Here is a 25,309-nt window from a genome sequence, read left to right as displayed (position 1 = left end):
CCCCGGACATGGCACTCTACTCACTGTGTGCGCAAGCACAATTTCTGCACTTCTGGGTTTTTCCCACTCCCTATCAGCCGCATGTTGCGGTGGAGAGGGCGGTTGCGGCTCCCTTACCCCTCGGAGTGGCAGTATACGGGCGGTCGCCTCGCCCCTCTAAAGATGTGGACACGGTAGCCCTGCTACGTTGGACATGGCGGGAGCTGCAGAGAAGGGCGAACCTCCCTCTCTTGTATGCGCCAGCTGTTCCCCTACGGGGCAATCCCTTGATTCCCTGCTTGCAGGATAGTGGGAGGGACGTCGTGATTCGGGGGAAGATCCTGCGTACTTTCGCAGACATTTACCCAGAGGGTACCTTCGAGGTTCCCGTGGAGAGCGAGGATGACCCACCGGAAACCTTCGCTGACCTTTTTACTCTCCATCAGCTTAAAGAATCCTGCAAAGCGCTGTGGCCTCATTTCCCGGACGAGCCCCCACGACTCCAGGCACTACAAAACTTACTCTCGAAATCATCCCCCAAAAAGCTCATGTCCCGGTTATATAACTGTATGCAGGAGCAGTCCCCTCTTGTTATACCTTCTTCCCTGCATGCATGGAATGCGGAGTTGGAGACCCCCCTGTCTGAGGAACAGTAGTCCTTCTGCTGTGGGCAACTGCAGGAACTATCGCCGAATTATAGGTTGCGTCTGGTGCATTTCAAGTTCTTACACAGGTACTATCGTACACCACGATCGCTGCACCGAATGGGGCTCCGGGAGGATGATGCCTGCTGGAAGTGTGGGGCCGACAATGCTACTTTTATGCACCTGGCGTGGAGTTGCCCGCGGCTAAAGGAATACTGGTTGGCCATCTTTAATGCTATTAACCAGATTCTACTTAGAGCTGATGTGCCGTCTCCACACTTGGGACTACTGGGCTATGTTAAAGATACCCCACCAAAGGCTAGGAAATTGCATGCTCTACTGCTCCTATATGCTAAGAGACAGGTGGCTGTGCGGTGGGGTCGTAGGTCCCTGCCTAAATTTACGGAATGGGTGAAAGATGTGACATATGGTAACACACAACTTGCATGCTATTGGGAGACGCTTCCGGTTGCTTCCCGGCCCAGGGACATCTGGGAGCCCTTTCTGCAGTGGACCCGAGATGGGGCTGCTTCCCCCAGCTCTGCACGTTCATTGTCTGGAGTGCCTTCTGATGATATGGGTTGACACTGGTGTGGGAGGTGGAGTGCTCACCTATGCTGCTGAACTCTAGACGATTCTGCGAATGGTTGCGACCGGCCGTGGGTGGTGACATTGAGGCTGGGCCCCGTCATATGGGAGGGAGGCATGTCGCAAATGGTTAGTCCTTGAGTCTGGACACAATGGGGCGGAAGCCCGCTTTTAGTATGCTATGTCATGGTCAGCCATGCAAACATGATTGCTGTTTCTGTGTTCTCCTTCATATGTGTTGCTTCCTTTGCAGGTTTCGCTCCTCGATTGCTCGAGTGCTATGTTTGATTTCTGCTGCTTTCCGTCCGTACCTTTGGTTGGTTTGGTTAAGGTTAGGTAAAAATGTATTTGGGGGAAAATGAAAACTGATAACTGTTTATATGATGCTTTACAGTGACAGCTCGGTTCAATAATTGCCTGATTTCCCTGAGGCTCTGTATGTGCATAACTGTAATGTAGTGGATTTGCTGACTTGAATAAACAAATTAAAAAAAAAAAAAAAAATAGACAAACTTTGATAATGCTTAGCAAGAGCTTCATTTAATCTAAAAGACTTACAAAAGTAGATTTCAATGAGGATATTTGCTTTAGATGCTGAGCAGGCATTGTCTATTTATTGGGGCTCATAAAAGTACAACACCCTTGAGGGTAGGTTGAGTATAGTATGGGGCTTTGTAAAGACACAGACATGTCCTGTATAATACCATCACTGAGAAGTCTTGAAAGCTTTTCTCTTCAGTACATTTATTTTAGATTATATAAGGTCTGAGAGGGAGGGACAGAGGGCGGCGCGCAGGAGGACCGGGCGCTTGAAGGTGTGATACGGTCTATAGTCGATAGGAGTACAAAGTATGTAAATCCTGGAGGAAATTTAAGATCAATAAAAATGTTCAATGTATAAAAACAGTCTGCACGGGGAAATCATTCACCCTACCCCCATGAAAGATGGATCGGAAGAATGGGACATACTCCTGCTCTTTACAGGAGTACATTTCCAGGATGTGCAGGAATTGGCCAACAAATACCAATACATATAAGCTAACACGGTTGTGGTCTTTCAACAAGTTTTTGCGCGGCAACTCCTCAGGAATACCCCATTCCTACTCCTAGTCAGAGGATATATAAATATAATTATATTATGATTAACCCCTTGGGTACCAGGCCTTTTCCCCCTCCTGTGCCTGGCGCTTCCTTAGCGGGTGGGTTTCATGACGAGATAGTCTCGTCATGGGCTCAGCGCGACTGTGCTCCATGACGAGACTATCTCGTCATGGGCACAGAAGAGGTTAATATTAACCATATTTTTATCAGCCATAATAATAATAGCAATAATAATACATAATCATAATAATAACAACACCATAATAATAATAAAAATAACAAGAATAATAATAATACCACGAAAACCTTACACAAATACAACCTAGAAATACTTCAAATCCACGGTCCAAAACAGATCTCAATGTGACAGCCTTAATTATAAATCTTCCCGCTGAACAGCAAACCACTGGGGACGGCAACATCTGCAAAAGTAAAAAAGAAAGTCTACATTGAACACATTTCTCATAGTGCAGGACACAAAGTAAATATTTTGTGTCAACTGTAACAAAAAGCGTCCTTGGAAAGAAATTCCATTGGAGATTGTTGAGATACAGTTTGACATGCGCACGGCTCAGTGTTTCATTGCTTCTCCATGGAAGATGATGAACATCTGGAGAGGTTTGAGACCTGTAGCGGAAAGAGCATGGAGGCATTCTCTTTTAAGACTGTGGCGGACTAACCTTTGGAAGCTCGGCCGCTTTGAAGGACAAAACACTAAAGGTTAAGGGACAGAACTTCCGGGTCAAGGAAGCTGCCTGGCAACGTTCTGTGTTGCGTAGGCTCTCTGTGTGCCATGGAGTTCATTCACCATCTCGCCCATCACCTTTGCTCCTTTCCTCCTGTTCTGTCTCTCTGTACTCCTGACCTCTGCCTGCTGTTCTGGCTTGCCTCTTGGATTTTGATTTGGCTTTGTTGCATTGCATTGCTGGGTTTCCCTTTGCCTAGTTCCTTTCCATTGCAGTGTTTTCTTGGTTGCTCACCAGCAGTGTTACGGCTTCCTCCAGGACAGTTTAGGTACATAGTGGCCTGCTATCTAGAAGTCGTTAACTGATTATGGCGTTCAATTATCTTATCGAGGTCTTTATGTTAACTATGGTTACTAACGTCTTAAATGCTCTTTCCTTCTAAATAGAGACCTTCCTATACCAGAGCATATTGAACGATAACATTGCTGTGATAATGATGTGAGACAAGAGAGAATTGCCACAGAAGACAATAGACCTAATTTAGAGTTTTGGCACAGAGAGTACTCCTTCATGATGGCAACCGAGTACCCTCTCTGTCAAATTGATGTCCGCCTGTCTCATTTAAAGTTGGGTTGAACATAAGTATGTCAGCATTGGAAACTATTCCACCTCCGCTGATGACATACTCCTCCGATGGCGCAATGGAGTAAGGGCGGTCTGATGTTTGGCCATTTTTCCGCCCACCCTATTTAGAGCTGATGGAAAAATGGACACGTGTTGCTTTCTCACACTGCCATTCAAAACGTGCTAGTAAGTGAAAGTAAAAACATTTTTATGACCCTCCTTCCATGGGAGAAAACTCACATGGCAACGGGTCATTGCTTTTTAATTTTTTTTTTAAATGAGATCCTTCTTTGGGAGCTGCACAGCATATTCTCATGGCATTGGGAGGAACCACCATGATGACGGTTCCTGTCAATGTAAGTGATGTCTGCTGGGCGGTGGACATGTCTAACTAAATCCAGAGTACGGTTACTTCATCGGGACGAGTGGTATAGAAAGTAATGGCGAGGGAGGAAGCTGCACACAACAAAAATTGTGTACAAATTTTAAAAAAAATGCGAATACACATGAGTGCCTGATGGACTTCTAATACAGTTTTTCAATTTGTCTACCCCCCATCGTGAGCACCGCACAGAAAATGAATCTAGAAGAAATTGCGCAAATCACTACAAACAAGGCAGAAGTTTTGGCTTACACTCCTGAGGAAGCCGAACAGATTTATGGATTGATAAAGGAAACTAGAGCTTTCAGCCCACAGTTGAGCACAGTTAATCAACTATTGAAACAATTGGAGCCCGTTAGTAAACGTGAAATTAATCAGCGACTGCACGCAACAACCTTAATTCACTATCATAGAAATAAACGTATCCCAAGAGGTTTGAGAATTGCTTTAAAACCTATGTTGTGCAGGAGCAATAAAGCTTTCCTCAATAAATGGTACCAAATATTAAATAAATGCAGCTTGGATCTGATTTTATTGATTGTAGAGGAGCTTTCCAAAGAAATTAAAACATTGGAAGAAGAACTTGAAGGAATAAAGCGTGAACTCAATACTCATGAAGATTTGGCTGCAACATTGGAAGATATTAACAATAAACTGGAAAAATACTCCAAAGAAATTGAAGACAGGAAGATTAAAAAATATAGACGTGATACTATAGATTATAAACTAGAGGAAGTTTATAGTTGGGCGGAAGTGTACAATCAAAGAAAGAGGCAACAACCACCAGTCAACGTCAGCTCGTCACAAGAAAGTGTCATATCCGATTCAGAAACAGCACAAAACAGGAAGCCAATGGGAAAAAGTGTACAAACTGCATGTAAAGATCAACAAAATAAGGTGGCTTTTTTAGAAACAAGCCCGGCTGCAAACAATGTTCCTTCAACGTCCGTAACAACGGGAGAACCCCCAAAACAAGGAGGGGAAAAAGAAAAAACAAAGGAAACGGAGACAGAACGAGAACTACGATCAGCAAAAAAGAAGATGACCTTGTCATAAATATATCGGACACCCACTTGACTACGGCTCAAACTAATCTCCTGAATAAAGGTCTGACATTTGTTCCAGTATATAAGTCGAATCCCCAAGAAACAGAAATATCCATCTTTAAATTTCTGCGCACATTGCGCCTAAAGAATTTCTTCAGTAATCTTCCACCATCAGAAAAACCTGAAAGTACTACGAAAGAGTTCAGAGTTAAGAGCACATTTTGTGCACCTACCTCACACAAAACCATTGACGCTTATGAAAGAATTATCACCACTGAAATGAGGAAAATCAATTACCAAAGTGGTACCAAAAGTAATTTTTCCAAAAAAGAATGGAACACTTTAAGATCTTTGAAGGAAATGACAAACATTACCATACAAAGAGTGGATAAAGGGGGAGCCGTAGTGGTAATGAACACGGAATTTTACATGGAGAGTGTGCGTACACATTTACAAGATGTTAACACGTATCATAAACTGGATCAAGATCCTACAGATATATTTGCAAATACATTGAAAAATATCCTGGATAAGGCACTCAAGATGAAATGGATCACAGAAAAAACATATCAATTTTTTAACATAAAATATCCTCAGAGACCTCAGTTCTACATGCTCCCAAAAATTCATAAGCATGCCACTAAACCACCCTTCAGACCTATAGTGTCCTCATGTGGATCAATTTCTGAACCTCTAGGGCAATACCTAGATTGGTTCATGCAACCTCTGGTACAGAATTGGTGTACTTACGTTAAGGATACCACCGCATTTTTGAATATGCTGAACAGCATTGAAATTCCAGTGAATGAAGAAATATGGTTATGCTCCATCGACGTAACATCATTATACACCTCCATCCCTCACAATGAGGGGCTAGAAGCTATGGAATAGAGTCAACTGAAAAATGACGTAACAGGAACCGATAAAGTATTTATGTTGGAACTGCTACACTTTGCGCTATTTCACAGTTACCTGGAATGGGAAAATGAATTTTATGAACAATGTAGTGGAACATCCATGGGTTTTGCGGGGGCACCATCCTACGCAAATACATTCATGGCTAAATTTGAAAGTGATCACATACTCAACAACCCAGATTGGTTAATTGGCATCATGGTATTCAAAAGATACATAGACGATATCTTTATAATTTGGAAAGGAGCCAAAGAAAAACTGGTAGAAAATATTCATGTTTTAAATCAACAGCACAAACGGATTAAATTCACTCACCAAATTGATAAAAATGAGCTAGCATTTCTGGTCGTTAAAATAACTTTGAGGAATGGTCAAATATGCACTGATGTGCACATTAAAGACACTGACAGAAATAGTGGTCTCCACTATGAGAGTTTCCATCACCATTCACTTAAGAAGCATTTACCCATGTCCCAATTTATCCGCTATAAAAGAATCACATCGGATCCTAACAACGTATCCTCTACAATCGACAAGCAGATCCAAAAATACAAGAAACGTGGATATCTAAAGGCCATATTACAAGAATCCAAAATAAAGGTATTAGCAATGAGCAGAGATTCCTTACTTGGCAAGAAAGAAAAATCTGATAAAAAACTCACAGTATGTGTGTTGAAATATTCAGTACAAACCACCCAGATCACTAAAATCATGAGAAAACATTGGTCTCTCATAACACAGGAACCTGATCTTCAACCATTAGTTGCGAATCAAATAACGTTTGCCTACAAAAGATCTAAGAATGTGAAAGAACTACTAAAAAGACAGAGGACACTGAGTGACAATACAACGTATAAGGGAATGAGAAGATGCGAAAATTGCATGCACTGCAATAATGTGATGACTGGTCAGTCTTTTACGCATCCAATGATATGAAAAAATATTCCTTTACTTCTCTCAAGTACTTGTGATACCAAAGGGGTAATTTATGGAATAAAGTGTCCTTGTGGAAAGCTATACATAGGACAAACAGAGCGCAAAATAAAAATAAGAATAACTGAACATAAAAGCAATATCAGACAAAAAAATCTAAAGTCTACAGTGGCCACTCATTGGATGGAAGCAGGACATAATATTTCACAATTGCGATTTACCATATTGGAAGTAATCAAACCACACCCTTCTATGGATGCTCACAAACAGAGATTAAAAGCAGAATACTTTTGGATTCGTAAAATGGACAGTATGCAACCGTTAGGACTAAATGATAGGATAGAATTATCCTGCTTTCTCTGAATAGAAATTGAGGAAAACGACATTGAACTCCTGTTTCTAACATTCACATATGTTTTTAACCCAACCCAAAATGGCCGAACAAAATACTCCAATTGCAAGTTATATTTTGTGTTTGTACCTAAAGCTTTTTCATTTATGTACTAGTTCATGTGCCTTTTAGTTTAAGAATGAACCACGTTATTATTTATGATATAGGAACACAAATATACAGTTTAAATAATGTATTTCACATTATGAACGTTTTAGTTTTCAAAATGTGCGTTAGCGCTTAGAGAATTAACTAAGGTAATAAAAGGGTTCATGACAGCCTAGAAATGCGGATTGTTCAAACTCTTTAGAAGGTATATACATCGTGATGCCCGATATTTTGACTTTGTATATCCGCGATCATGTGATCGCGTTTGAACCAATTAGGAAGCTGTTATATAGAAAGATAATATCCAGGCTAGTAAGCAGGATTTCCATTGGAGGAACACTGAGGCGTGTTCTACGTTTCACACAAATGTAAGTGTTGAGTATGAAACGCTATGCTTCATTATAGTCGTCTTCTTAATGAATTTACACAGTTATAAATAGTTAGGGGCATTCTGCTTTGAACACGACAATATGTTTTAGCACATAAACAGAGTTAATGAGTCAGATAGCGTTTGTGAAACATCACGCACAAGATTGTTTGTTCGTTTATTCATTAGCGCGAGGACCTTCGATGCTTTACTTTAAGAATGTTTTTTTTTTCCCTGTTTATTTAAAGCTCACAAAAGACCTTGTGCGAGTTTGGATTGTTTGTCAGCTCAATCTAGGGCGTTTATTTTTGATAATTTGATAGGGTAACCTTCGGGTGACAACAAGATTAGTTAGTACCTGATTTAACAACAGAAAGTGTCATATTACAACAGCAATATATGTATGAAGAACATTACGTGTAAACCTTTTAGAGTTTTATGTTTGATAATGTGGCTGATGGGCTCAAAATATTTCTTTGTTTTTCCATTAGAGACCCCTGAGGAAGGGTCACCCCATGACCCGAAATGCATTGGGTGGTTGTGAAATGTAATTTAAAGATGTCTCAGCAAAGAATGAATTTGCTAATAACATGAAGAACGTCTAAAGAATTGAATAAAGTTCAATGGATTGAAAGTGAAATTAACTTTGTAAGAATCACTTTTGAATTAACTGTAACTCGAATAAGACCTAGATAGGTCTCAGTATACTTGTGCGCACCTCCATTTGGAAGTGGAACCCCCATTTTCTCCAAAGTTACCTAATTAGAGATAGTGTTTCCAGACAAAACACTGGGAGGAAGCTGCACACAACAAAAATTGTGTACAAATGTAAAAAAAAATACGAATACACATGAGTGCCTGATGGACTTCTAATAGAGTTCTACAAGAGAGAATTGCCACAGAAGACAATAGACCTAATTTAGAGTTTTGGCACAGAGAGTACTCCTTCATGATGGCAACCGAGAACCCTCTCTGTCAAATTGATGTCCGCCTGTCTCATTTAAAGTTGGGTTGAACATAAGTATGTCAGCATTGGAAACTATTCCACCTCCGCTGATGACATACTCCTCCGATGGCGCAATGGAGTAAGGGCTGTCTGATGTTTGGCCATTTTTCCGCCCACCCTATTTAGAGCTGATGGAAAAATGGACAAGTGTGGCTTTCTCACACTGCCATTCAAAACGTGCCAGTAAGTGAAAGTAAAAACATTTTACTGACCCCCCTTCCATGGGAGAAAACTCACATGGCAACGGGTCATTGCTTTTTAATTTTTTTTTTAAATGAGATCCTTCTTTGGGAGCTGCACAGCATATTCTCATGGCATTGGGAGGAACCACCATGATGACGGTTCCTGTCAATGTAAGTGATGTTGCATGTAGGTGAGGGGAAAAAGATCCTCATCCCTTACTCGTCATTTAATAAGCATGTATCCTTCTTATACTGGTTCTGGCCCAGAAACAGGGGGAGAGGCCCCTATCCCCCTAATTTGAAGTAGGATTTTGTAGGTGTATCTGGACAAGAGTATAAATTTCCGTTGATTAGGATAAAATATCCAATTGATGCAAGTAGATCAGATGATGAGGGTAAGATATTCGTATTTTTTATTATTCGTCAGCTGGAAAAGAAGAAAGGATGGCACAGCCAACACGTGTTTTGCCCCCTAAATGGCCATCAGGCCTGGGGCTTCCTCAGGGCTGTACATAGACAGTGTGACACCAAGGGTTGATTAAGACAGGGTTTGGTAAGTCATGTGTATATCATATACATAATAGTGGGTGGTAGGTACAGAAGCAAAGCGTGAGTAGGGATAAGTAAGGGAAGAGAGAGGGGAAAGAAAGTGAGAAAGGGATCAGAGTTGAGGTGCGAGGGATTGGCAGAGTTTATTTTAGTAAGTTAACATTGGCAGGAGTCCATGTCATAGAATATAATTATAGCATAAACACGACAGGTTAGGCACAGTAAATTGGAAACATAATCGCATCAGAGATACATACGACTCCCATATCACTGCCCGCTGCTACCGGCTTTACACTACTACCAAAGCCGCGGGTACCTACAGAACCTGGCATTAGCCGAGACCGGAGTTAAGAGACACAATACCACCAACCCCCAACCCCCCCGATGCCCTACCAGGCTTCCGCCCGTTAATACGATTCTATAAGCTTGTTCTCCCTTGTCCTTTTTCCTTACTTTAGAATCTTCGGGTTCACAAACCCTCGTACAAAGATACCTTTTTACGCGAATACCCGGTAAGGGATACCTGATCCCACTAAGTACCTTATATGAAATTGCTCACTTATTCAGCTTAGAGCATGCGTATGCCTTGCAATACTCTCCACCTAGATTCGAATTCCGCATAGGTTAGCATTCACGTTCGATTTCCCCACTTACAGTTTGTGGAGAATCTAAGAGCACCTTTTTCACTCTGTGATAGCTCCACTTTCTAAACCACGTGCTTGTTTCTATGGCTTAGACCGTAACTACCAAGGTGCTTTCCACTGTATAATTATACTCCCATTTGGTTTTTGCATGTCACTTCATTCATCTTAAATTAAAACACTATGTTTCGTGACCCATGACGCGCCACTACCTCGACTCACATAAAGTCACCGATTCATTATTTTTGGCGCCACGCACCGTTTTACCCGCTCATATTTAGATGTAACTAATGTAAATTTCCTTTCTTTCATCTCGTGCCCGACCCGGCAACCTTGATGCTGCAATCCCATTTCATACTGTAAATATACACTTACCTCTTACAATTGCATGGCGTTTGATATCCTGCCTCTGTTTTAATATATACTCGTAACGCTGATTTGTGAATATCTACAATTTTTCGAATGTCTATATAATTGATTCCATGCGTTACATGATCGCGTCATTTCATCACAACCTTTGGAACGCTTAATGACTTTTCTTAAAACTGTTGACTGTCTTGACTACCCTGCTCGTATATGACATACAATTCCTTTTTCCTTCTGTCTTTATATGACCGTTTGACTTCGAATCTAAAAAATGTTTTCGTTATTATGTTATTTTTCGCAAATATGCACCTTGTCGACCGGGAATTGTTTTGATTCTGCCTTGCATACGCGCACTGCTCCCTGAATGTTTACACTATATTATTTTCTCCAATCTCTGATGCGATTATGTTTCCAATTTACTGTGCCTAACCTGTCGTGTTTATGCTATAATTATATTCTATGACATGGACTCCTGCCAATGTTAACTTACTAAAATAAACTCTGCCAATCCCTCGCACCTCAACTCTGATCCCTTTCTCACTTTCTTTCCCCTCTCTCTTCCCTTACTTATCCCTACTCACGCTTTGCTTCTGTACCTACCACCCACTATTATGTATATGATATACACATGACTTACCAAACCCTGTCTTAATCAACCCTTGGTGTCACACTGTCTATGTACAGCCCTGAGGAAGCCCCAGGCCTGATGGCCATTTAGGGGGCGAAACACGTGTTGGCTGTGCCATCATTTCTTCTTTTCCAGCTGACGAATAATAAAAAATACGAATATCTTACCCTCATCATCTGATCTACTTGCATCAATTGGATATTTTATCCTAATCAACGGAAATTTATACTCTTGTCCAGATACACCTACAAAATCCAATGTAAGTGATGTCTGCTGGGTCGGTGGACATGTCTAACTAAATCCAGAGTATGGTTACTTCATCGGGACGAGTGGTATAGAAAGTAATGGCGAGCAAGGCTTAATATAACACCCTTTAGGAAATAATATTAAATACATTAAATTATTTCAGCTCTCAAATTATTTATTTGTTTTATCTCTTTAATCCAATTTAAGTTTTAACACTAAAACAATTTTTGACAGCTCATATCTTTAAAGGTGATAGCCAAAGAGCGGAACTGTAGATGAGCAGAGCACATGGCCACTGGGGAAAGACAAGAGCAGGAGAGGTGCAAGCACCTGGGAGAAGAGTAAAAAGGGGATTGGCTGAGTTGAAGACAGATTGATGAATCACAGAGAATTGATAAATGCGCATAGCACAGGTGGGAATAGTGACCAACGGAAATCTCACATATTTTTGAATATGTGAGAAGGGATATAGAGGGGGTTTAGGGAGGGGTAAGGGGGAGCTTAGGGAGGGATACTCTAATATAAACACCCACCCACGCGTGACAAACTACAAGTAGTAACCACATTTGTAAAAAGTTCTCCATATCGTGGCCTCACAGGTGGAGAAATGTAAATCTACACCTTGGAGTAATTTGCAAGTATTTTGACATGGCCTTAGCTAGCATGCGTTTCTGACCCTGATGCTTTAGATCCCATTGTTAATATATTTGTTTTAGATAAATTGGTATCAAAATCTCAATAATTTCCTGAAGGAGTCGTAGCCATCAGTCGAGTTTTTGAGGCCATTTGCGGTTCTGCACATTAGAACTGCATCATCTGCACAGAGCAAGGTAGGAAGGAAATTTGAAAAGTGTCCTAAGGAGCTGTGGCCTATGCCTTGAGCTCCTGAATTTGCAGCTGGGCAACCAGGTTCAAATCTCTGCGTTGGCTCATTATCCTTTCATTCTGGACAATTCACTTCACCCACCGGTGCCTACATGTGTTTATTTAATCTTAGCCTCTGTAATGTTATCTAGTGCTAATGTAACGCAACATACTTCTCACAATAGGATGGGGTTTGCATGCCATCTGCAGATGATGTGCGATCTGAGTAACTCACTGAAATCACCACGTCATACCTTTAAATGCGACACCCATCTTTAATGCAGGGACTCTCCGGTACGTCACGCCGCGCCACACTGGAGATGCCACTGTTGGTCACAGGAGTGGCAAAAACACCATTCTTATGCACAGACCACAGCATGTCTATAAATAAACACAGGTGGAAGCCAGAGGAATATACACAAATTATGGAGTATATCAATTATATGGTAGGGTGAATAATGCTATATTACAATGTAAGGGCTCTGCCCACACATTTTACATTTATTGCATTTGCTTCCCTTTTGCAGATGTCTCACTTCCAATTTTTTCGAGGTTCTAATTTCACCTTGATGTGCTTTCATAGTTTTCATTTCATTTTATGCACCATCAGTTTCTGCAGCTGTGTACAGTGCTTTGGCACAAGAGCTTTGTAAATTCTGTGAAATTGAATAAAAACCGAGGGCTATTTATTGCCTCTGTCATTTATGACAATACCGTGTGCACGGTCTCCAGAAAGGGTATGGTTTACACTACATATTTATTGAAGACAAATATACACAAACGAATTTATGATAATAAAAGCAGCACTGACCTCAGCTCCTCAGTGTCTCTATGCATTAATGCATGTTTCTGTTTTCAGGGCTTCTCTTTGTCTCTGGATGCAGAGGGAGCTTCCTCACGCCTGGGACCTGATGCATCGCTGGAAGGTACAGTTCTCACCCCGTCCGGGTCACCCGAGGGTACTGTGGGGTGTGAGCTTGACAGCCTGCAAAAATACGCCGTAAAGTTATTTCAAATATATTACTTTGAATACGCATGTAGCGCTTCTCACACAAAGGTTTGTTTCTTGGCCCTTTGATGTTTGCTGTTATTGTCGCCTAGTCCACAGATACATCCTCAACGTCCTCGGCACAGCTGCTGCCAGCCTACGTGTGCATCTTATGCACGTCACAGGACTCAATGTTGGCAGACATGGCTCAGCCTTTCACACTTTATAAAACTTTAAACAATATCCAATGAGGATCCAATAAAGTATAACTTGAGTAACTCTTCCATGGTGTTAAAGGTCACTCTTTGAGTTTGTTGAATCTTTTTTATAAACACATTTAACTATTCCTATTGTTCATCATCAACCAATGGATAACCCCAGGCACCAAAATAAAAGAATGGACACCGGGGCCTAGGAAATAATATTAAATGAATTACATTATTTGGATTTCAAACTAAATATGCATAGAACTGTTTTTAGTGGCAAAAAAACATGTTTTATAAGAAGAAAATAATAATGAAATATTTTTAATAATTAAACTTACATTTTAAACTTTAAAAAAATGTAAAGTTATGTTAAATTAATACAAAGAATACATGAGCTACATTTAATACACAGTAATCACATATTAAAATGCTAGCAACAGTATTTTTTATTACGGATAAAAAATAGCATTTATAAATAAAATGTAATATACTTGAAATATTACATTATTAAACTTTTAATTTGAGAAAATACATATTTATGAAATACATGTAGAAATATTAATTAAACATTATAATGCTAGTGAGAGTGTTTAGTTTAATTTTAATTAAAAATAACAATTCTAAATTAAATACGTCTATTTTTTAAATTAAATTATTTAATACTAATTTTAATTTGATTAGTTAATGTCCTGTAATGGTTTATTTTATTAGTTTCAACCATAATTATTTTAAAATCATTTATGTTTTTAATTTACGTTAAATAGTTTTAATATTTTTTCATGAATTATTAAACTTTATTAATTTTCCCTAAACTTTTCTAAATTGAGATCTCCACTCCAGTGGCAGAGCTCTCCACTTAATCTTGAAAACGTATTGCTAGTAACTTTACCATCATGAATTCTGTCTTAAATGTCCCCACCGCATGAAGGGGTGGAGACTTGTAAGTCTGCACTTAGGTGTAAATGTTTACTCGGAAGTGGTGAATATAAAAAAATTGTAGACTGACACGTGAGTACACGAGCAAATAGGCAGGTGAGTAAATCTACATGTGTAAAATTACCTTTGTGAATAGGGCTCAAAGTTTAGTAACAACGAAGGACAGACATTGCCTCCCTTGAAAAGCAATGGAGGGCATGGCTTTCCTGCAAAGAAAGCGAACTGTTATTGGTAAAGCCAATAGTTCTTGCCTTTTGGATTTGCTAGTGATTTATGATAGTGCTAAAAAGGAAAAATAAGCTGTTGTTGTCAATTCTAAAAAACATTGGCAAAACAACCCCCAAAAAGTCCTAGTTCAATGACATATTGTCGCGTACCCGCGGGTTTCCTCTCCTCGGAATGACGCTGATGCTATATGGGTTCCACCTCCCATCTGCTCCTCGTCCGGAGGACGTGTTACACACGCGGACGGAGGAGGCAGGTGAGTGAGGGAAGTGAGACAGGAACGGTGGGGACGGAAACCTAAAAGGAAACAAACACACAATAAGTGATAGTCGACTGACTCGAACTCCCCCTACCGTGTTTCCCCCTAAGTGTGAGTCGCTTACCTGCTGTCTCCTCCCACCTACTGAGGTGCGGGGCAGTGAAGTGACTGGGCGTTTGCATAGGCTAAGTATCTCCAATACTGGAGTCCGGTAAGTTCCGCTTAGCGGGGACAAACCCCAGGGGGGAATGAGTGCTCGGTGAGGGAGGTGAGCTGGACCAAGAGGCCTCTGGTAGTTCCCAAGAGCCTTTCTTCCAGCTCACTGAACGACGCCCAATTGGCGCGGTGAGATGTGAAGGTAGGTGAAGGCGCTACTACTGCCAAGCTCCGAATCCTTGAGCCGAGGAGCGCAACACCTACCGACCGTGAATGCCCGGAAATCCTTGGGCAGGTCGGCGAACAAGAATTACCTCTTTGGCTGCTTCGCCGGAAATCCTTGGGCGTGGTGGTCTCTTGGCGCTACGCCTCTTCTCTCGGAGGAGCCGAGAGGCGCGGAGAGCCAAGGCGGAAGTACCCGTTCCGGTACTCCACTGGTGACCAAGGGCACCGTAGGGAGGTGCCTCCACTCCGGTCTCTCAGGGGAGACGGGAGCCAGGAACAGGAAACCTTTCCCCGGCTGGTTCCGAGGGACGTTGGTGGTCGCTGGGAAAGGTGGAGATTCAACAGGGGTCGAGAGGTCGTATCTCTGTAGACGGGACAGTACGGGTTCGCCGTGAGCTCTTCCTGTCGTAGCTCTTCAGGATACGTCCGGGAATAATCGGCCAGGACGTGAAGGAGAGGACGTGTATTTATGCTCTCGGGGCACACCCACAACGTGACTCGTGGACTGCCGGGGTGCCTGGGACTTGTAGTTCTTCCAGGTTTCTGGCGGGATCGCCACTCGTGCAGATATCCAGCCGGATCGTGACAGCACATCCCCTCTCACCCCTCAAGGGGTGCGACGAGTGGGGGGCCAGGTTTGTCCGGACACCGGCGATGGAAGGCCGCCACCAGACGGTCTGCGTGGAGCGCCGTCGCGGGCTCCCAGGAATTTTCTTCCGGCCCATACCCCTTCCAGGCCAGGAGATACTAGAGATTCCCTCGCACCTTCTTGGAGTCCAACACCCGTTGAACCACGTACTCCCGCTCGTGGCGGACCCACACAGGGGCCGGGCGCCTCCGGCTGGGGCCAAGGGAGGGTTTGAGCAAGGAGACGTGGAACACCGGGTGGATGCGCAAACGCGCCGGGAGCTTTAGTTGGACGGCCACGGGGTTCACGTGCCTGACAACAGGGTAAGGTCCTATGAATTTAGGGTTAAAGACGCTAGGGCGTCTGAAGCGGATGTGTTTCGTGGACAGCCATACTCTCTCTCCCTTGTGGTACACTGGGTTGGGTCTACGATGTTTATCTGCCTGGTGTTTGTATCTGGCTTTGGCTACCAGAAGTGTTTTGCGGGCCTGGGTGAGAGTTGCACGTATAGTGGATAACCTGTCTTGTACGTCAGGGACGCTGAGATTGGTGTGTGGGAGCACGAAGGGTGTGAACCTAGGATGGAACCCCGCAGAAAGAAAAAACGGGGTGTGTTGTGTAGAGGTATGCATGGAATCGTTATAAGCCACCTCCGCGACCCACAACCAGTCTACCCAAGCGTTGGATGCCTGGTCCACATAACACCGGAGATACTGTTTAAGTGTCTGGTTGAGCCTCTCGGTCTGTCCATCGGTTTGGGGATGGAAGCTGGTGGATAAGGAGGATTGGATTCCCAGTTCGGCACACCATACCTTCCAAAACCGTGCCGTAAACTGAGATCCCCTGTCCGACACGATACCAAGCGGCAGGCCGTGCAGCCGGACGACATTGGTCAACAGAAGTTTTGCAAGGGCTCCAGCGGTTGGGAGTTGTTCACAGGCCAGGAAGTGACCCATCTTGGTCAGGTAGTCGACCACTACCACGATGGCGGTACAGTTCTGGTCTTTAGGTAAACCCACGATGAAATCCACCGAGATCCTCTCCCAGGGGTTACGGGGGGTTGGTAGCGGACGCAAGAGACCCTGCTGTTTGCGATGATCGGCCTTCATCTGGGAGCACACGGTGCAATGGCTGACCCAGCGCAAAATGTCCGGCCTGACCGAGGGCCACCAGAAGTGTCGAAGAACTTTCTCGAGGGTCTTTGTTCCTCCCATGTGCCCGGCGCTAGGAAGCTCGTGACACCAACAAAAAACGAGCTGTCGCAACTTGAGAGAGGGGACCAGCACCTGTGTGCCTCGCATGGGGATACCGCCTTGTAGGCGCCAGTCCTGGTGCCTCTTCATCCAGGCTACCCAGGTAAACGTGGAGATCCCTCGTCGGACGTCGTGTAGGAAGGACTCAGTTACCGTTAGTCCTATGACTTGTCCGGGAGACAGGATCGCTTGCTTGGGTTCCACCGCCGGGAGCCGATGCACTTCTTGACGTGACAAGGCGTCCGCCTTCAGGTTTTGCGAGCCGGGGAGGTAGGTCACGAGGAAATGATATTCGGCAAAAAAGAGCATCCATCGTCTCTGCCGTGGAGTAAGGTGTCTCGCGGATCGCAGAAACTGGAGATTTCTGTGGTCGGTGAAGACGGTGACTTGGTGTTGCGCCCCCAGTAGCCAGTGTCGCCATTCTAGGAATGCTTCCCGTATGGCGAGGAGTTCTTTTTCGGAAACCGCGTAGTTTTGTTCGGCGGTGCTCAGCTTCCGGGACATGTAGGCCACTGGGTGAAGAATGCCTGTCTCTGGATGTCGTTGAGAAAGAACCGCCCCTACGGCAATGTCGGAGGCGTCTGTTTCCACTGAGAAGGGAAGGTCGGGGTTGGCGTGTCGCAGGATGGGAGCGGACGTGAAGGCATCTTTAAGTTGGTCGAAGGACCTTTGGGCTTCGTTCGTCCAGATGAACGGTACGTTCTTTCGTGTCAACCTGGTGAGCGGTGACACCATCTGGGAAAAGTGGTGTATGAACCGCCGGTAAAAGTTCGCAAAGCCAAGAAAGCTCTGGATCTCCTTGATGGTTCGAGGGGGTGGCCACTGTTGTACTGCCTGGACCTTTCGGGTGGACATCACCTGTCCGGTGGGAGTTAGATGGACTCCGAGGAACTCCACGGTGGTCACATGGAACTCACATTTTGTGAGTTTGCAGTACAGTCTGTGGTTCCGCAAGGCTTGTAACACTCGCCTCACATGGACGACATGGTCTTCTTGGTTGTTGGAGAAGATCAGGATGTCGTCGATGTAAACCACGACGAACCTATCCAGAAAGTCTCGTAGAACCTCATTGAGGAAGAACTGGAAGGCCGCCGGGGCGTTACAAAGACCAAAGGGCATCACCAAGTATTCATAAAGCCCAAACCGGGTTCTAAATGCGGTCTTCCACTCGTCGCCCTCCTTCATTCTGACCAGGTGGTACGCCCCTCGGAGGTCCAACTTGGTATACAAACGGGCCTCTCGCACTTGTTCCAACAAGACCGGGATCAAGGGCAACGGGTACCTGTTTTTTATCGTCAAGGCGTTGAGGGCGCGGTAGTCAATACAACAGCGCAGTTCGCCACTAGTCTTCGGTACGAAGAAGAGGGGCGACGCGGCTGGGGACCGTGAGGGACGTATGTACCCCAACTTCAAGTACGTGTCCAGATACTCTCGCAGGTGGGTGGTCTCCGGCCCGGTGAGGGCGTAGATGCGTCCACACGGGATCACCGCACCAGGTACCAGGTCAATGCGGCAGTCGTACTCTCGGTGAGGGGGTAGTTCTTCGGCCTTTTGGACGCTGAACACATCTTGATAGGACGTGTACCAGGTGGGAAGCGTAACATCCTTCTCTGCGGCGGTGGCGATGTGTTGTGCCAGAGACCGACCCGCGAGTTGTGGGTGGGCCGTTTGGATACAGCGGTGATTACAGAAAGCAGAGTTGAACGATATGGTATTGGTGGACCATTCTATGGTTGGTTCGTGTTTCCGTAACCAGGGTAACCCTAGGATGAGTCGGCATCGCGGGGCTTGAATGATGTTGAACTGCAGCCACTCTCCATGGTCGTTTCCTATGGATACCCAAAGAGACGGAGTCTCATACCTTATGGGCCCCGACTCCAGTTCTTTTCCATCCACCGCGTATACTAGCTCCGGAGGCTCCTTGCGTGTAAGCGGGATTCCGAGCCGGTCGGCTTCATCTTTATCCATAAAACACCCCGTGGCTCCGGAGTCGATCATAGCTCGTATGGATCTGTTCCGTTGGTTGATGACAGCAGTTAGCGAGATGAAGAAGTGATCCGGCTCTTGGCCTAGGGTGGATTCCATTGAAGGGATGAAGTGTGGGCTTGAAGGCTTCCCTCCTTGGTCCGTCAAGCTCTGTCGTTTCCCGGTACCTTTTCTTCGATGGCGAGGGCGGTTTGTCCGGACCGCGGTCTGTTCGTTTTGGGCCTAACTGGGCATTCACGGAGGAAGTGCCCTTTCTTGCCGCAGTACAGACAGAGTCCCTGTTTGCGGCGATGGTCGCGTTCACTTAGGGTCAACGAGGCCCTCACGGTCCCTATTTCCATGGGTTCCGATTTGGAACTCGTGTGGTCAGGAGGTCGGGTGTTGTCATAGGAGCCGGGCGTCTTCTCTCTTCCTCTGTGATCCCCTTTTCATTCACGGAGACGATGCTCCAACCTGGAGGCCAGTTCCATCATCGCAACACAGGTCTGGGGTTGTGGGTCGATCTGGGCAATGACATCTTTCAGCTCATCGGTGAGCCCTTGATAAAAGATAGCCGACTGCTTGGTTTCCGGCCAGTCGGTTTCTGCCACCAACCGACGAAAGCTGTTCCTATAGCCCAGAAAGTCATTTGGTTTTTGCCGGAGGGTTAGCAGGTCGCGATCCGCCGCAAAGGTGTCGGCTCTGCGATCGAAGGTGTCTTCGAATGCGTTGCGGAAAGCGTCCCAATCATATAGGAGGGCTTCGTCCCTGCGGACGATGGGAACGGCCCATTGAGCCGCGTCTCCTGCCAGGTAAGAAATTAAGAAGGCCACCCGGGCCTGATTGGTAAGAAACAGCTTCGGTTTACAGTGGAAGTGTAGCATTACTTGAGTCATGAACACCTGGACCTTATGTACGTCTCCATGAAACCTTTCAGGGGGGGCCAACGGGACCTGGACGGGCATTTCTACTACTACCTGAGGGGACTGTGAGGGAAACGGGGCCCCGGCATCGAAGGGGTTTCGTTGGAATCTATCCATACGTGTATGCAAGGCGGCCGTTTCCGACCGGGAAGCGGCTAAGTCCGCCTGCATCAGGGCTAGCGAGGCTAACACTTCTTCTAACGTAGCCATGATCAGCGTGATCGGGAGGAGATATTTTCGTGGGCCGATTATTCTGTCGCGTACCCGCGGGTTTCCTCTCCTCGGAATGACGCTGATGCTATATGGGTTCCACCTCCCATCTGCCCCTCGTCCGGAGGACGTGTTACACACGCGGATGGAGGAGGCAGGTGAGTGAGGGAAGTGAGACAGGAACGGTGGGGACGGAAACCTAAAAGGAAACAAACACACAATAAGTGATAGTCGACTGACTCGAACTCCCCCTACCGTGTTTCCCCCTAAGTGTGAGTCGCTTACCTGCTGTCTCCTCCCACCTACTGAGGTGCGGGGCAGTGAAGTGACTGGGCGTTTGCATAGGCTAAGTATCTCCAATACTGGAGTCCGGTAAGTTCCGCTTAGCGGGGACAAACCCCAGGGGGGAATGAGTGCTCGGTGAGTGAGGTGAGCTGGACCAAGAGGCCTCTGGTAGTTCCCAAGAGCCTTTCTTCCAGCTCACTGAACGACGCCCAATTGGCGCGGTGAGATGTGAAGGTAGGTGAAGGCGCTACTACTGCCAAGCTCCGAATCCTTGAGCCGAGGAGCGCAACACCTACCGACCGTGAATGCCCGGAAATCCTTGGGCAGGTCGGCGAACAAGAATTACCTCTTTGGCTGCTTCGCCGGAAATCCTTGGGCGTGGTGGTCTCTTGGCGCTACGCCTCTTCTCTCGGAGGAGCCGAGAGGCGTGGAGAGCCAAGGCGGAAGTACCCGTTCCGGTACTCCACTGGTGACGAAGGGCACCGTAGGGAGGTGCCTCCACTCCGGTCTCTCAGGGGAGACGGGAGCCAGGAACAGGAAACCTTTCCCCGGCTGGTTCCGAGGGACGTTGGTGGTCGCTGGGAAAGGTGGAGATTCAACAGGGGTCGAGAGGTCGTATCTCTGTAGACGGGACAGTACGGGTTCGCCGTGAGCTCTTCCTGTCGTAGCTCTTCAGGATACGTCCGGGAATAATCGGCCAGGACGTGAAGGAGAGGACGTGTATTTATGCTCTCGGGGCACACCCACAACGTGACTTGTGGACTGCCGGGGTGCCTGGGACTTGTAGTTCTTCCAGGTTTCTGGCGGGATCGCCACTCGTGCAGATATCCAGCCGGATCGTGACACATATGCATGCATATGCACTCATGCACATGTATCCATCATACCACTGTGGAGGCCTCAGTGTTATTATGAGAAATGCATGCCCAAGCGTGGCGACACATGCAAACAATCATGACTTTAACTCAAAATCACACTTCCAAGATGGCGGACACTTATCTTGCAGTTGCAAGTGAAAACAGATATAAAAATTATGTGAAGAGACACATTTAGAGAAAGGTCCAGTAAGATAGCAAATTGCAGCTTCCCGGCCATCCTAAAAAAGTGAAAAACAATGAGAAATTTGAAATGAAAAAAAAAATTGGGGTAAATCAGGTCCACTAGGACAGGCAGAAGGAGGTTTCCAGTGTTGCATGTAGGGACGCATGGGCGCGTCTGTAGACAGGAATCTCAGAACACTGGAAGCAATACTCAGAGGGCAGACCCAAGCTTTGATGCTCCGAAGACTGAGGATTGGCTCATTAGTGCTACCTTTGGCAGCTGGATTGGTCGCAATTCAAGAGGTAGAAGTACTAAAAGTTCCCTTTGGCACGCTTCCCAAAGTACGGGTGCTGCATGCACAGCTTTGGACAGTAGGGTTCTCCGTCCAGCACTTAGTGCAGGACGGGTTGTTCATGGTTTGGGAGAGTCTCGAAAGTAGATTTTTTGCTTGGGCACAGTCAGTTCTAGTGTATCAGGTCTTTGCATCAGCATTCTACTTAAAATTCCAGCTGTCACTTCGCCTTCTGTTTGTTACAAAGAAGCTCACATTTCGATATACTATCAAAAGATGTTGCCTAGTCTAGCTGACCTCCTGACCAAAAACAACATATGTTTTTCCCCTAACCTAAACTTACCTCTTATGTAGCTCAACTTATCTAACCTCATCTAAAATTGTAACATCTAACTTCATCACAGCAGTCACCTTTCTTGTGTTACCCATCCTCTCATGTTAGGAATCTCAATTTATTGCATCTAATCTTCACCTACTTTTACCACCACCAATCACATCCACTCTACATGAACTCATTTACTCATGTTTATTTCAACTAACCTCACTTTACCTATCATCTAATTCTAACCTAACCTATCCTGATTTAGCCTCAGCTAAACCTTCCTGCTTCCACGTAACTGATATCTCATCTTCTTCCAGCTAAAGCTTAACCCCACAAAAACTGAGCTACTTTTGCAACAAATGTGACTAAAAAATAAAACAATATTGGTTGTCCGGGAGTGATGGGAACTCCTCCCACCCCTTCTAAAGTGGTACGTAATCTGGGCATATATATACAGACTCCAATTTTACCCTAGAGTATCAAATCTTCAAAACAGCCAGTCAGAGTTTTGGGCATTAAGCCTACTGAAGAAACTCTTCCCCTACATCGACATGAAGACCTGCCTCTGGTCGCAAGGCAATTAAGAATCCCTTTATAACTAAATCTTTTTAACCTGTACTTTTCTTTTAGTTTGTCATATGTCATGTTCTGCTACAGTGTCAAGAAACTTAGGTATGCTATAGAGATAATAAATAACGTAACATAAGATAATACCTAAACACTTGTATCCCATGTAACGTGGCCTAGCCTCACATCACCTATCATCTACTTCATCATAACTAACCTCACCTAAATCCACCAACTTCTACCTATCACGTACCCCATCCACGTCCACCCAACCACATCCGTCCTATGTAAAATAACCTAACCTCACTTCATCTATCATCTCTTCCCTGTAACTTAACCTATCACCATGTAACCTCATCTAAACCCACCTACATCTACTCAGCTACCCTATCACCTGCTCCATCTGAGCATATCTAACCTAACCATAACTCACGTAACCCATCCTAACTAAATTAACCCACACCACTTGGCCTTACGCAACCCATCATATCTCATAAAGCACATCCTAATCTTGCCTCATCTCTTCTAAACCCTATATTCCCTGTTTATTTAATATGCCCTAAGCTAGGGCCAACCTATCACCTTTCCCATGTTATCCCATCTAACCTACCTTCGCCAATCCTTTCCTGTTCTATACAACCCAATTGCCACTTATGATTTATACAATTGCATATAAATTAAACTTACCTACCCTCACATCTTCCCTCTTATCTAACCGCCCATAACCTATAGCATCACTCTTAACCCATTAACCAACCCTAACCTCAACTCACCTCACATACGTTTGCCATTGTTTGGCCTACACTAAACTGACTTGATTTATCACCAATTCCACCACTGCTAACCAATTAACCTAGCCTGAATCATCGCCCCTTATTTAACGTATCCTATTATCTATCACATAATAATAATTCTATACTAACCTCACCTATCCTATTACCTATGTGTTCTCCATTAACTTACCTTACACTCAACTATGTTCATGCATTTATCTGAAGTATTGCTGCGATAACTCAGTATGCATGTTTTTTGTGGATATTTAGTGACTGTGATTTGGGCAACATTAGTGTAAGATTCCTCACACTGTCTTACAATGTACAGAAGCATAGGCAACATGAGTGTATGCGCCCGACCCTGACAGCTTTACACAAGTGTGTATATCAACAGACTTAAATTCCCATACAGCATAACAATATGTGAAGCGCATGGGCAGCAGCAGTGCACACTTTCCCACACTAAATGACAGAGTGCCACAAGCATAGAAAGCAGTGACGGCCCTCACTTTGCCTGTCGATATGGCTAGAGCATTTTCGTGCCCAATGGAAGCTTCCCTACACTGCCCTGGGAGTGTGCCACAAGCATGAGCCAGTGTCGTCTTCTCATTGCCCTTGTACCAATCTTTCTCATAGGCAGCCACAGCATAGATTGGCTTGCAAATGACTGTTCCTCCCTACGGCCTCCTTAGACATTAGAGCAATGTATATTGATCAGGCTTGTGTTTTTGTAAGTCACAAAAGTGTGTCAGAGTTGGCTCATTAATTGCACTTCGAATACGGACATATGTTCTGGGTTGTTTCAGTTAACACTACACCCTCTCCTGGGCAGCGACAGAGGCGGGCCGCAGGAAGCATGAAACACCTGGAGCTGCTCATCGTGGTGGGCCCGGATGTCTACCAGTTCCACCAGGAGGACACGGAACGCTACATTCTCACCAACCTCAATATCGTAAGTCGCTCTGTACAAAAGGCCGCAGAGCCTAGAGGTCATCTGTCTTTCTACAGTGCACTATACAAACCAAAGTAGTCATTGACTCTCTCGCTCAGTGATTCAGTCAGTTACCCAATCCACCAACCTTTTGCTCAGTTTCCTACTCACTCACTCACTCACTCACTCACTCACTCACTCACTCACTCACTCACTCACTCACTCACTCATTCGCTCGTTCTCTTGCTCGCTCACTAACTCACTCACACGCACTGACTAGGCTGTTTGCTTCTTAGGTGTCAGCTTTAGTTGGGGATGTTCAATTTTTTAAAACTCTTGATTAGTTTAAAGGTATCTTGTCAGTTTGGGCTAGACTGTTCCTATTGGAGCAGGACCAAGGGTAATATGCGTATGCCTGTTCTCTGTCTAGAGTACTCTAGTAAGTGAAACATGATTGACTGGAAAATAGCCCAGAGTCGCCATCAATGGCTAAGATTTATTCAGTCATCCTTTCATCTCTAGGTTGTTTGTTATAGTAGATGCTCTGAGTATGACAGGTATGCTCGGATGTGGATTCTGTGCTCATTGTGCCAAAGACTTCAACATATACCTCACTGAAGAAGCCATATTAGGCCGAACACGGTCTAGGGTTGCCTTTGTCCCGTCTGTAGCAGACTTGACCTGGCAGTTCATACTGGACTGTTCCGACTGGTCCACAGAATCATTTGTCATATCCATATTGGATGACCCTAAATATGCAGTTGACGAAAAAACATGGCACTAGTACTACAATGAGACTTATTGACAGCACTCAAAATGATCCACCACCACTCACTGCTACTTGGACTGCAACATCTTGTTACGCATAGCAGTGTTCT

At 44.8% G+C, this 25,309-nt stretch overlaps 1 protein-coding gene across 2 annotated transcripts in view; it reads left to right on the top strand.

The window, feature by feature from the left end:
- The window catches only part of ADAMTS13 (ADAM metallopeptidase with thrombospondin type 1 motif 13), a 255,971-nt gene that overhangs the window by 22,514 nt on the left and 208,148 nt on the right, over positions 1–25,309 (top strand). For both annotated transcript variants that reach the window (XM_085613864.1, XM_085613863.1), the window contains exons 2-3: positions 13,106–13,172; positions 24,307–24,452. In XM_085613864.1, coding sequence (XP_085469990.1) covers positions 13,106–13,172; positions 24,307–24,452 — 213 coding nt within the window. The remainder of the gene's footprint in view (positions 1–13,105; positions 13,173–24,306; positions 24,453–25,309) is intronic.

The sequence above is a fragment of the Triturus cristatus genome, chromosome 1_2 (genome assembly GCF_964204655.1).
Source record: "Triturus cristatus chromosome 1_2, aTriCri1.1, whole genome shotgun sequence".
Classification (NCBI taxonomy): domain Eukaryota; kingdom Metazoa; phylum Chordata; class Amphibia; order Caudata; family Salamandridae; genus Triturus; species Triturus cristatus.
Note: the sequence above shows the minus strand (reverse complement) of the source record. Positions and strands in the feature narration are given on the sequence as shown.